General features: G+C 40.7%; 1 protein-coding gene across 3 annotated transcripts in view; it reads right to left on the reverse strand.

The window, feature by feature from the left end:
* Positions 1 to 532: 532 nt before the first annotated feature.
* The window catches only part of LOC110181155 (fibronectin type-III domain-containing protein 3A-like), an 86,292-nt gene continuing 74,284 nt past the window's right edge, over positions 533 to 12,540 (reverse strand). For 2 of the 3 annotated variants that reach the window (XM_086832694.1, XM_086832695.1), the window contains 2 exons: positions 6,443 to 6,830; positions 533 to 6,376 (listed from right to left, as the gene is read on the reverse strand). In XM_086832694.1, coding sequence (XP_086688820.1) covers positions 2,505 to 6,376; positions 6,443 to 6,830 — 4,260 coding nt within the window. In that variant the 3' untranslated portion in view covers positions 533 to 2,504. Of the gene's footprint in view, positions 6,377 to 6,442; positions 6,831 to 6,915; positions 12,465 to 12,540 lie in introns of those variants that run through there. The other variant, XM_086832696.1, reaches the window with a different exon arrangement.

Below are 12,540 nucleotides of genomic sequence, written 5' to 3' on the forward strand. Positions count from 1 at the left end.
TAGATGATTTTTGGGTTAAAGTAGATCAAATACTCACACAAAAAAACACTCACTAAACACACGAACAATATACAAATATATACATATACGAAATATCAACGAAAACAATAAACAAGGAATAACCATTTTATATATAGAACGAAAAAATAACGAATACCAATGTTTAGCGTAATATAAAAATTGTTATTTGCACGAAAAACATAACGAAGTAAAATATACATATAAAATGAAATGGAAAGAAAAAGTGTTTATTTTTGAGGAGATACCAATTTTTTTTAAATTCATCAATATGCCTAATTTGAGTTATGGAAGTAAATGAATGAAATGAACACTTGGAAGAAGCTGAAGCTGATGAACTCATTGGAAGAATATAAGATATAATATAAGAGTTTGCAATAAATCTGATGAGTTGGGAGATTCCATGAATTTGTGTGTGAATTCCGTTTCTTAAATTATTGTTTATAATATTAAAAATAATTTAATTACGCTGCAAGAAAAAACCCCCGAACAAATTTGATAATCAAAACCCAGATTTGTATTTTTTATTATTTGTATATCGCATTTATTTTAATGTTTCATATATATATATATATATTTTTGCAAATAAATTTTATAAGTTTGTAAACATAGAAACATACATAATTTCCATTTATTTATCATTTGATTCCGATTTAAGTTTATCTTTTATTTATATATATATAATTTTTTTAATTTGCATCAAGCAAATGTTTATGCTTTACATGAACAAACATTTGTTTTGTGTATTTTTTTTTAGATTTTTCGTGATTTTTTTTAGATAAGATTCCGGTTTTTGTTGTTGTTGTTTGTATATAATTCACATTAAATGCTATGGAAAGAAACAATTACATTTAGTTTTAATTTATTTAATTAGAAAAATAATAATAATTGGAATATAAATCACTTTGGCCCCTAGTTGGGGCTGCTATATAGCAGCGTTCAATATTTAGTTGGTTTTGTTTTTCTTTAATGTTATATATATTTGATTTCTTTATTATTATTTTAGTTGAAATGCAACAGTTTGTTTTGTCAACAGAATATAGCAGCCCCAACTTGGGGGGTTGCCGTTCGCCTTGGGTTTCTGGTTGTCGTATTTAATATGCTTGTTTTTGTTTTGTTTTTATTAATAAATTGTTTGTAATAATTCGTATAAAAAGGTTTTTGTTTTTTTGTGAGAATGAAAGAAGCGTCTGCTGTTTTACATATATATATATTCTTTGTATATACATATATATTTCGGCTTAGATTGGAGCGTTGTTGTTTTCATTTTTTGCGGGGAAAAACATAATTTTACAGAGCACTGAATACTTGTTTTTGTTTTCTTTTTTGCTAGTGTAGTAATGTCTAATAAATTCATACATTATTTTGCATTTGCTCTCACGCCCCCCTACGCCCCCTGCGCCACCATTACCATTACCACTATTTCCCCCTCTCAATTCGTTAACTCGTTTTAGCTACTTAGTTTGTTTGGTGCAATTTGTTGGACCAAGCTAACTACGATTTCGTTTGGAATACACTTTACAAAAAAAGTCTTGTACAAAAAATTCTGCAGCATTCCCGCACACACACACTCATACACACACACACACACACACACACACACGTATTTTACACGACATTTGACATTCACCGGATATACACAGGGAGCGTGAGAGCGCGACGACAGATAGAAGCTGCTTGCTACGCGACACAGCGCCATTAACAGTTTGAGAAGCAGAGATTTTTGACAAGTACTGGAAGGAGAGCCTGTGGGTTTCCCCCTTTTATGTTTTTTTGTTTTTGTTTCAGCTCTTTTTCATTCGTTTTTTTGTTTGTGTTTTGTTTATAGCACATACTGGAGATTAAATTTTCGTTTTTTTTTTTGTGACAACAAATATTATATATAAGTAAATACCATTATTAACATGTTTTAGCTGTTTTGTGAATGTGTTTCTTTGTGTACATTTAATACATTTAATTGGGGGACTCTGCCTTTCTCTCATTTCTATTTTTCCATTTGATTTCCTGCATCCTGCTTTCTTATATTTTTTCGTTTGTTTAAAATTAGACAATATACAGTTGCTTTTTTTTTGATTTTGTTTTGTTGATTCTGTTACATATTATATATATAAAAAATACATAATTACAAACTAATGGGGTTTTGTTGAAATCACTTCTTTGAGACAGACAGGAAGGCCACAAAGACAGCTTCAGATTTAAAAAATTAATTCGGAAAAAGGATATTCAAAAATAGGTCACAAAATGCCTAACAAATTTACAATAAATTTGGGATATAAAATGGATTTTATGGCCTACTTTTGAAAGTCTTTTAAAATTGTTTTTAAAAATCAATAGCGATTTCTGTGGCATCCCTGATAAAGTGTGTTTTTTTGTAGTTTTTTTTCTCGTTATATATATAATTTTTTTTTAACTTTTCTCCTGTTTTTCTATTTTTGTGGATCCTTGCCTGCAATGCATGACGATGATGATGTGGTGGCGGTGTCCTCTTAACCCCTCAGCATGTTGACGAGCATGGCGACCAGAAAAGTGCCCACCAGAAAGGAGACCACAATGCACACGGCCTTCTGCTGATCACTCAGGCGTTTCCGGTTCGAGTACAGCGATGTCAGTTTGCTAACAATACGACGCAATCCACCGGAATGGGCCAGACTGGATGAGATGGCCGATGCCGCCGCTGCCGCCGTTGACGACGAGGAGGAGGAAAAGGAGGAGGCAGCGGCGCTCAAGGAGGTGGCACCCAAGGCCAAGCCGCCGGTATGCGGATGATGGGCATGATGCATGTGATGCGAGTGATGCATATGATGCTGATGCTGATGATGCAAATCCGTGGCCCCGCCACCACTTAGTCCTGCTCCTCCGGCAGCACCACCGCCGCCGCCGCCGCCGCCGCTGCACTGCTGATGATGGTGATGGTGATGATGATGATGATGATGCAGGGGATCCGCACATGCATTGAAACCGGACAATTCCTGCTGCAACCGTCCAATGGCCACGGGATCCGCTCCCACGCCGCTTGCCCCACTAATCGCCGAGGCACTCACCGATCTCATATGCAGGCCATTGGCCGATCCATTGCCCGCCGATAGTTTCCTGCTGCTCCTCTGACTGGCAACCACTGGTGCTGTGGATCCATGCAGGTGGTGGTGACAGGTCGCCGAACTGGGATCCAACTCACTGGGCACCTGGTAGCGCAACGGACTCGATGGCTGGCCATAGAGGAGCTCCCCGCCGGCCGCTATCCTTACGGGACACACACGGAATTGGTAACAGGTGCCAGCGGCCAAATTGTCAATGGTGAACTTGGTCTCCGGTCCGCGATACAACTGCCTGTAGTCCTGGTTGGCCAAATTAACTGGAGCTCCGCTGGAGCTGCCACTGGAACTGCTGCTGCGTCCCTTGGGGGACAGGGAATCACCCTCCAGGTCGGAGGCGCCCAGTACTGCGTACTGCAACTCGTACTCCACGCGATCGTGGAAGGAGTTCTTCGAGTGCTGCCACTCCAGCGTTAGCTGCATGCCCAGTTGTCCTGGTAGGTCCATCAGGCACACACTTCCCTCTTGGACCACCCGTGGTGCCTTGATGTTTGCCGGCAGCGTGGCCGATGTCTCAAAGACATATTCCTCCGAGTAGTCACCATCGCCAGCACGATCCGTGTGGGCATAGATGCGGAAAGTGTAGCTACTGCGCTCCTGCAGTTTGTGCACCTTGCACATGCAATTGGTGCCGGCATAGACGGACTGGAACTGCTTGGCCCTGGCCACATACATCTCCACAAAGTATTTGGTGAAATCACCATTATTGTTGCCATTGCCCGACGAGGAGGATCCACCGTTGCCCAGCTTACCGCTGGGGTTCTCTCCCCACTTCAGCTTGATGTAGTTATGTCCGGCGCCGCTGCATTCGAGACGCGGTGGCGCTGGCGGTGCCGGCTGTGTTGTCAGCTTGGCATAGGCACTGAAGGCACCCGCTCCGATGGCGTTGACCGCCTGGACGCGGAACTTGTAGCCCGTTTCGGGCGACAAACCACTCACCGTGTACCGCGTGCAGGCATCCGGAGTGGCAATGGTCCGCTCACCGTACTCAATGTTGTAGGAGCAAATGGGTGATCCATGGGCCGCCGGTTGCGTCCAATTGAGGGTCACCTCTTGGGCGGTGAATTCGTAACCCTGCATCTGCGGTGCTCCCGGAACGGCGGCTGGCGTGCATACGCTTATCACGTCGGAGGAGTTGCCCGTTCCGGCGGCATTGGTCGCCAGAATGCGGAAATGGTAGCGCGTGTAGGGTGAGAGGTTCCTCAGCTCCGCGCTGGTCATTGCACCCTGATAGCAGTTGTGGAACTCGGTGCTCGGTGGCTCCTTAATGTCCTGCTCCTGGTCCTCGTCCCTTCTCTCCTGGCTGGCACTCTTCAGCGTGTAGCTGGTCACCGCCGCTCCATTGTCCTGCAGTGGAGGCTGCCAGCTAACACTGAGATGGGTGGCCGACTTCACCAGCACGCGTAGTTCCTCGGGCACACCGGGCGCCGCTGCGGCCGCCGTGAATCTCATCCACTGCGACCAGTTTCCGGCTCCAATTCGATTGATGGCTCGCACTTGGGCCTCGTACATGCTGCCCGGGATCAGGTCTTGAGCCACAAAATAGGCCTGCTTGCCGCGGTAGACCACCTGCGGTGGCTGCACTTGCTCCAGGCGTCGCATCTGGGCCTCAAACTCCAAGACCGGAGCCCCGCCATTGTACTCCGGATGCTGGAGCTTCAGGAGGGCGGCGTAGGACGAAGGTGGATCACTGCACTGGGGCGGTGGCGGTGCCGACGGTGGCACTGCCTCCGTGGTCACGTGTCCAATGTCAGAGTAGGGACTCTGTCCCGCCGGTCCCTCGCAACAGGCACGCAGGGCATAGGTTGTTCCCGGCTGCAGGCGTTCGCACATGGCCTCCGTTTTGCTGCCCGTGTAGATCCTCTCGAACACCGGTCCCGCTGCACTCAGCTCGAGGTGATAGCGAAGGATCTCCTCACCGCCTGAATCGCTTGGAGCATCCCATCGGGCCTTGAAATGTGTCCCATGGATCTTGCCCTTGGCCTGGGGTTTTCCCGGCCGGCCAGGTCGCTCCCCCAGCGTTCGGTAGATGATCTCCATTGACCAGGGCGACACACCGGCCTCGTTCTCGGATCGCAAACGGAACTGATAGCTGCTAGCTCGCCTCAGTTGCAGGCACTCCGTCTGCAGCTCTGTGCCCTTGTAGGTGTTCAGGTAGCCGTGGCCCGATTCTGGGTCCTGCATCTGCAGCAGGAAGTCGCCATCCTGCGCACGTCGCTCCCAGCCTAACTTCAGCGAACTGGAACTATTGGCCAGCAACTGCGGTGGCCTGGGCACAGGCGGTGGATTCCCGGAGGTGCTGTAGCTGGCTATCGGGGAGTAGGGACTCTGACCCACCTCATTCACTGCCGCCAAGCGGAAGCTATAGACGGTGGTCGGTTGCAGTTTCCCAATGACATAGTGCTTGGCCTTGATCTTGCCCAGCTCCACGAACTTTTGCGGCTGCCCATTGCCATTCGTCGTCGCCCTGCCCTCGTCATACTCCAGCAGATAGTGTTGTATGCTCGATCCGTTCGCTGCCGGTGCGGCCCAACGCAGGTTGATCGAGTTTTTGGTGCGCGACACCAGTTTCGGGGGCGGCGGCTGATCCGGTTCGCAGGCTGGCGTCCTAAACTCTGCCGGTTCGCTTACGGTCCCATGGAGTTTCTGATAGTGCACTTGCAGCCGGACCAGATAATCCTGTCCCGGCTGCAGATCCTGCACAATGCACTCGTAGGCCTCGCCCATGTACAGGCTCTTGTACTTGCACTGCTTCCCCGAATCGCTGAGGAGAACTTGGTAGCGCAATTGTCGCATATCCACAACGAGGGCATCCGATAGGGCTGGCGATTCCCAAATGATCTTGGCCGCCCGCGAGGTCACATCTATCACCTCGGGCTTTTCAATGGCCGAGATTTGGTCTACAATGGAGGCCTGGTACTCCTCCTCCTCCTCCTCGCCGGCCAAACTGGAGTTGTCCTCGCCATCGTCCGAGGTTCCCACAGAGCTGGCACCGCCCACACTGCTACCGGTTCGCTGGGTATGATGTGGCGGCTGCTGTTGCTGCTGCTGTTGCTGGGGATTACCGTTCCTGTGCTGGGCAGGATGTCCTGCTTGCTGTTGTTGTTGGGGAATCCTGCGTCCCACCAAATGATGATGGTTACTGAGGTGAGCCGGCAGGGGTAGCACACCCAAAGGAATGTTGTTGTTGTTGTTGTTGTGACCATTCAGTTCATTGGCACGGCGCGGCGAAGGTGAGTGTGTGGGTGGCGTGGACAGTTGTGGATCTAAAGCGGAGAAAAGAGGATTAGCTGGAGGTCAAATAAAGGAGATAGAGAGGATATAATGCTTACTTGACTCCCTCTGCTTCTCCAGCTTTCGCAGCAGCTTCGTGTGCTGCCGCTGACTTCGCTCATCCCGGTAATTTGGCGGCGATGGCGAGTGCGGGGAATGTGTGTGTGCTTGGTTGTGTTGCTGCTGCTGCTGTTGTGTGTGCGGATGGTTGTGAGTGTGTGTGTGACTGTGGGTATGGGAGTGCGGTGCAGCAGCTGTTCCCGCTGGCGGTGGCGCTCCTGCTGCTGGTCCTGCTGCCCCAGGCGGTGCTCCTTGGGCCTGCTGCTGTGGTGGAGCCTGCTGCTGTTGGGGAGGCGGCGGTGGTGGCAAATGGTAATTGCCCGCTGGTCCTGGGCCAGGATAGCCCGCCACTGGGGTGTAAAAATGCGAAGTGCCATTGGCACTTATCTGGAAATAATAAAAGAAGGAATAAATGTATTATTATTACTGTCTTTATATCAGGTTTAGGTATTTATTTAATTATATTATGTACTTTAAAAACCACTGTGGCTGTTCTGGTTGTCTTTTCACTTTTCCCTGGCTGCTCCTCCATTTCCACATCAAAAGATCTCTTTGAGACTGAGTACCACGTCAACTTTTGTCCACGCTGGCTATAAATATCTGCCTTCGGCTCGTAAAAAAAACACAACGCCGCCGACACGCAAACTGATAACAAATAACTAATTTATTTGTCAATTTCTTATCAGGCAACAGGAAGCGAGTTCGTTGTGGTTGTTCTACATTTATTCACTTGGCAATAAATTCCTTGGCACTTTTTTTAGGCGCTTGAGTTTCGTTAGGAACTAGTTAAAACCCGAGATATAGTTTAAATAATAACGAAATCGAGTAACTTATATATAAGTAAAATTTAGAACTAAACAGCTGACTGGTATGACCGCATAAAAACAAAACAAAAAAGACATTCGTAAACTGCAACTGGTCACACTCTGCTGAAGAAAACGTTTGCAAACAACGTAAGGTGGAGAAAACGTAAGGTCTTTACGTGAAAAGTTTTAGTTATTAAATACCAATATACAAGTAAAATAAATACAAAAATAATAAATTAAATATGATTAAATTAAATATAAATTAAAAATAAGCAAATCGAATAAAAAACAAACCAAATTCCTCATTTTCCTCAGTTCTCGAGTGTCACAGCTTTTAGATCTGTATTGCACCTTTAAAACTTTAGCTTTGCCAGTAAAATAATAAAAATAATAATACTAAATTTTATAAAAAAAAAATGTTGTATAATTTCTAAATTAATTGTCAATATATTTCTTTTTAAAATAGAAATTTCTGTATAAAATATGAACTCTATAAAAGGGTGTAATAGCAATGAGCTTCTGCGATATGCGTTGCTTGGCGCTTAGATTTAAAATTACTTTGACATAATCGTAACAGCTTAAACCAACTTTTAAAATGTTTAAAAATAGTACCAAATATATACAAAAAATATTAACTTGATATTTTATGCCTACATACGATTTACGTGAAAATAATCTGTAGTTTTTGTAAGCAAAGCTTAAAGTTTTAAACAATAATTAATATATTCTTTGCCGCGCCCGTCTAACAAAGTTTGAACTAAATTTTCGCAGGCACAGACCATTAAATAAATTGCTTTTTTTGCGGTATATATGGGCAAGAGCTATTAGCCACGCCTGCATGGCACAGATATTAACTAAAAATTGTTGCCAAAGTGGCCTGGCGTGGCTTGGCTTGAAGCCTGATGATTGATAATTGGCTGCAAAACTGTAGTAAGTGATTTTCTTTTTTGATTTTTTTGGTACACCAAAATTACACTAATTTTTCGATGATTTTTTTTTGCATGAATTGTGCAATTTGTAAGCTTTAAAAGCGTTAATTGTCTCTCATTTGCTCTCGCGAAATGTGTACGATTCTCCATGGTTCTTTTTTCGGATGGTCATAAACTATGAAGGAAAAAATAATAATAATAATAAATATGGGTCAAAGTTAATGAGTTTTTTTTTGCGCCACTCTTTATGCTCGAAACAACAGAAATAATAAAGTCGAGACAAAAGAAGCCGGATTAACGCATGGCAAACAATTCTGCGAGGGAGTTTACGGTTTCGTTTTCAATTTCAATGGTGCGACAGATGCCGTTATTTCGGAGTGCATTAACTCAAGTTGCATAATGGATACTTCCAGCTATGTACAACAACAACAATGGCAAACAAACGTTATGCAAATTAGCATACAATCAAATTATAAACATTTCAACATAAACACACAAGCGGAAGCTGCCATTTGTTAGCTGCTGCGAATCTCTCACTACGATGGCTTTGCAAGACAGTGGCTTACCAGAGGTTAAGGGGGTTTTTAGGGGGGTTTCTAACCTCCTAGATAAATAGAGATGATCCTCTTACTATGTTCTATATTTTAAGGTTTTTTAAATAGTTAATTCCTATCTTACTAGAATGTTTTCTTGCCTATTTTCGACTGGCAAAGATCTCTCCCTCTGTACAAACATTTTCCCCACGCTTGTGTTTGTTTTTCTGCAATGCTGTGCCAGCAAATTGTTAATTAAGTCAAGGAAAATTCAGCCCCAGTCAGTCATAGAGTAAAGTGGAGTCAGTCGAGCACCGCCGGCACTTTCATTTCAGCAGCAAAGCGTGACGAAGCCACATGTGTTGTGTGTGTTGTGTCCAGGTTGGAAATCTGAGTCCAAGGCGGATGAAGTTGTTGCCTCCGCATTAATCAGGTTTTTTTTCACTGCTAGAAATGGCAATAGGATCGGCCAGGTAACCAACCAGGTAACCAAACCTGGCTAGTACACTGTCGGCGAGTTATGTAAAAATGTGACAGCAAAGTTCAGCTCCGCTTGGGGTTCAATTAAAAGTCATGAGCAGCAACAATGTTGCCAGCAGCAAGCACGACGATCAACTAGCAACATTTAATGGCTTGCACTAGACTAAAGATAAAACAACAGCAACAAAACAAAAACAACAGTCTACAAATTGTTATGCAAATGGAGTCTTTAGTTGGCCTAAACGGTGGTAAGGATCTTGACAGTTAGCAGGGGAAAGGGTATAGATTTAAGAGGTGTTTCTTAGGAGAAGTATTTTTATAATATTATACTATATTATATACTATAAAACGTTAAAAAAACTGAAAACTCTAACTATATTATAAAATAAAGAACCTTAAAAGTTGATTTAAAAACATGAAAACTGTAACTATTAAGTAATAAATTGAATGCAGGCTGTCCTTTTAATTTAATCTGTAAAAAAAACAAAATATGATCCCTTTTAATTTCTAAATATTGTTCTAATAATCTACAGTAATATTTTGAAATTTTTTATTCTGTTAATTTTAAAAAGTCTGCTTATATATTACAAATTCAAATTTTTATCAGCTTTTATATGTATTTTTAAAATATTTTGAATTCATAAAAACCATTAGAAAAAATAATTGCATAGACTACTTATTAAATACTTTACATATTTTAACAAATAATAATTATTTAATATAAAATAACATATATATAATATTTATATAAATCATATATGATCTCTACTAAATCGCCATCAATAAATTGTAATTAAAAATAAATAAATTGCAATTGATTAGTGTATTATTGAACTGTAATTAAAAATAAATAAACTAAAATTTAAAGCTCCCAAAGTTCATGGTTTAAATAGGATAAAGCAATGATTATTTAATAAACAAAACAAAACCGGTGGCATTAAATTGTAATTTATTTATTTTTAATTATAATTCAATGCTCCCAATTAAGTTTGTTTATTAAAAAAGCATCCTTTATCCTGTGATCTTAAATTGTAATTAAGTGAAATTAATTTTGTACTTGTCAAATAGATATATGTATATATTTTTTCTCCAACAAGAACACATAATAAATGGCAGCAAAAAAGATTTATTTGATTTTGTCTGTTGGAACACAAAATAAGTAAATCACTGGCAAAGTGTCAGCAAATTATAAATCCCGCGGCAAAGCGCGTAATCAATGGAAATTATATAATAATTCACAATGCAATTAATTCTGATGTTAATTGAGCGATTGATAATATAATACAATAAATAACAGAATGTGGGCGGAAGGGGTTTTAGAGTTGAATTTAAATTGTGCTAGGCGCTATTCCAGAACCGGAATTGATGTTGATTTCCATTTAAATTTTCAGTCTGGACCAAGTCACGAGCTCCATTGCTCATTCCAAGGGTCAGTGAATTTTCCACCATGGCAACGGAAAATGTATTTCAATTTTCCCCCAAATTTATATATTATATATTTTTTTCTTTGTTAACAATTTCTGCACACATAAAAGAAATTATGGGAATGTTTATGTTGGACAATGAAATTGTTATTATTAAATTATTAGACATAAGTGGCAGCAACAGTTGGGAGGCAGGAGATGATTTTTTCGAACGTGATGTGAATGGGTAACGTTCATCTGCTTTTGGCTAACAGCAAGAGTTTCATTTTATTTTTTTATTATTTTTTTTTGTTGTTACCAGCTAACCATTTTGCAAATTAGCAAGGCAATTTAAATGGAATGCATGAGCCATGGCTATGAACTTGGCCATCAGCGAAAAGTGTTCCGCATTTTAATGGTTGAAAAAAATGCGGAAAATTGATCAAAATGATGGCAATTTGTTTCACTTAAATTTTACTTAAGTGTCACTAGGCCTAGGACTTGAAAACTTATTTAAAACGAATTTTATTGGGTTAAAAAATTAAAGGTAAACCTCATAAAAGTGTTTTTATAAATTATAATCTAATTTAATTCAAAATCAACAAATCCATTATTTTAAAATTATTAAATAATAATATTAACTTTTGTTTTACCTTTAATAAATTGTTATATAAAGAGCAGTCTGCCGCCTCTGTATTTTTATAGCTTCGCCAGAGAAAAACCTTTTATTTATATTTAAATTTCCATAAAATCATTTAATCAAATTGTGAAAGCTATGAATATATTACAGATTATATTTTTTCTCCTGACATTTAAAATGACTGTTTAAAAATAAAGTATTCCAAAGAAAATATATTATAAAAACGAACTGAAATAACTTATTCACTTGAAAGTGGCTATAAAAATATATAAAATACGTGAGAACATGAACAAAAAACAGATAAGCCGCATTTTATGATTAAAGGGGAATATAGGGTGTATTTATGTATAGCTAATTTTATTTAAATTTGTTAAAAGAAGAGTAAATAAGTAATTAACATTAAGAGTTATGTATAGCCAACATATTTCCCTATAAAAACTGAACTATAACTAACTAAAGCATTCCTTCTTTCTTTTTAACTGTCAATCAGTCTTCTTAGGCCCCTTTTTAGGGCGTGTCCCTCTCGTTAACTAACTAATTAGCATTCCAGGTAAATATATTGGCTCAAACAGCTTTCGCAGGTGATCGTTTGTCAAAGCTCACACTTAAATGACAGCTCGCGAAAATGCAATGAAATGGGTTTCAGAAAAATAAAATAAAACTGAGAAATGCATTATTTCCTATTCAAATATTAGTTTTCTATGAGTCACAGAGCATTAAGTACTTTCGGGGGACTTTGGAATACAAAGCGAAATGGACTAATTAGTCATGCAATTTTCACACTTTTCCAGTTTATTACATTACAGTTTATAAACTAAACTTAAGCCAAACGATAAATATAATAAAATTATAAATGCATAGGCAACGACAGCTGGCCAACTGTTTTTACGCTTTTGTTTAAACTTTAATTTAATTGTTATTTAGCTAAAAGTTTACCCATTGCCATTGTTGTTTATTGGCTCAGTTTCATTATGGCTAAGCGCACGAGTCTCTCGGTTGCATTCGAATGAGAATCGCTTTCAGTTTTCCACTTTTCAGCTTTTCCTGGAACAAACAGCTTCACCCGGATCCAAATCGGGTTTTTGTTTGGCCAATAAATTATTTTTACAGACGCCCCCGAATGGGAATATCAGGGGGAATTGTTGTTGCTGTTGGGTTTTGCTGATTGCTGGTTGTTTCGCTCAATTAGCTGTCAATTAATTGATAAGCGGCGCCGGATAGGAAGTCCCCCCCCCCCTCTCTAATGGTATGGAAATGAGATAACGTCTTCTTCCCTTTCCGATAAGGTCCTATACTATGTATCTCA

Source organism: Drosophila serrata, unplaced genomic scaffold (genome assembly GCF_035046125.1).
Source record: "Drosophila serrata isolate PLE 108 unplaced genomic scaffold, ASM3504612v1 contig_249, whole genome shotgun sequence".
NCBI classification, from domain to species: Eukaryota; Metazoa; Arthropoda; class Insecta; order Diptera; family Drosophilidae; genus Drosophila; species Drosophila serrata.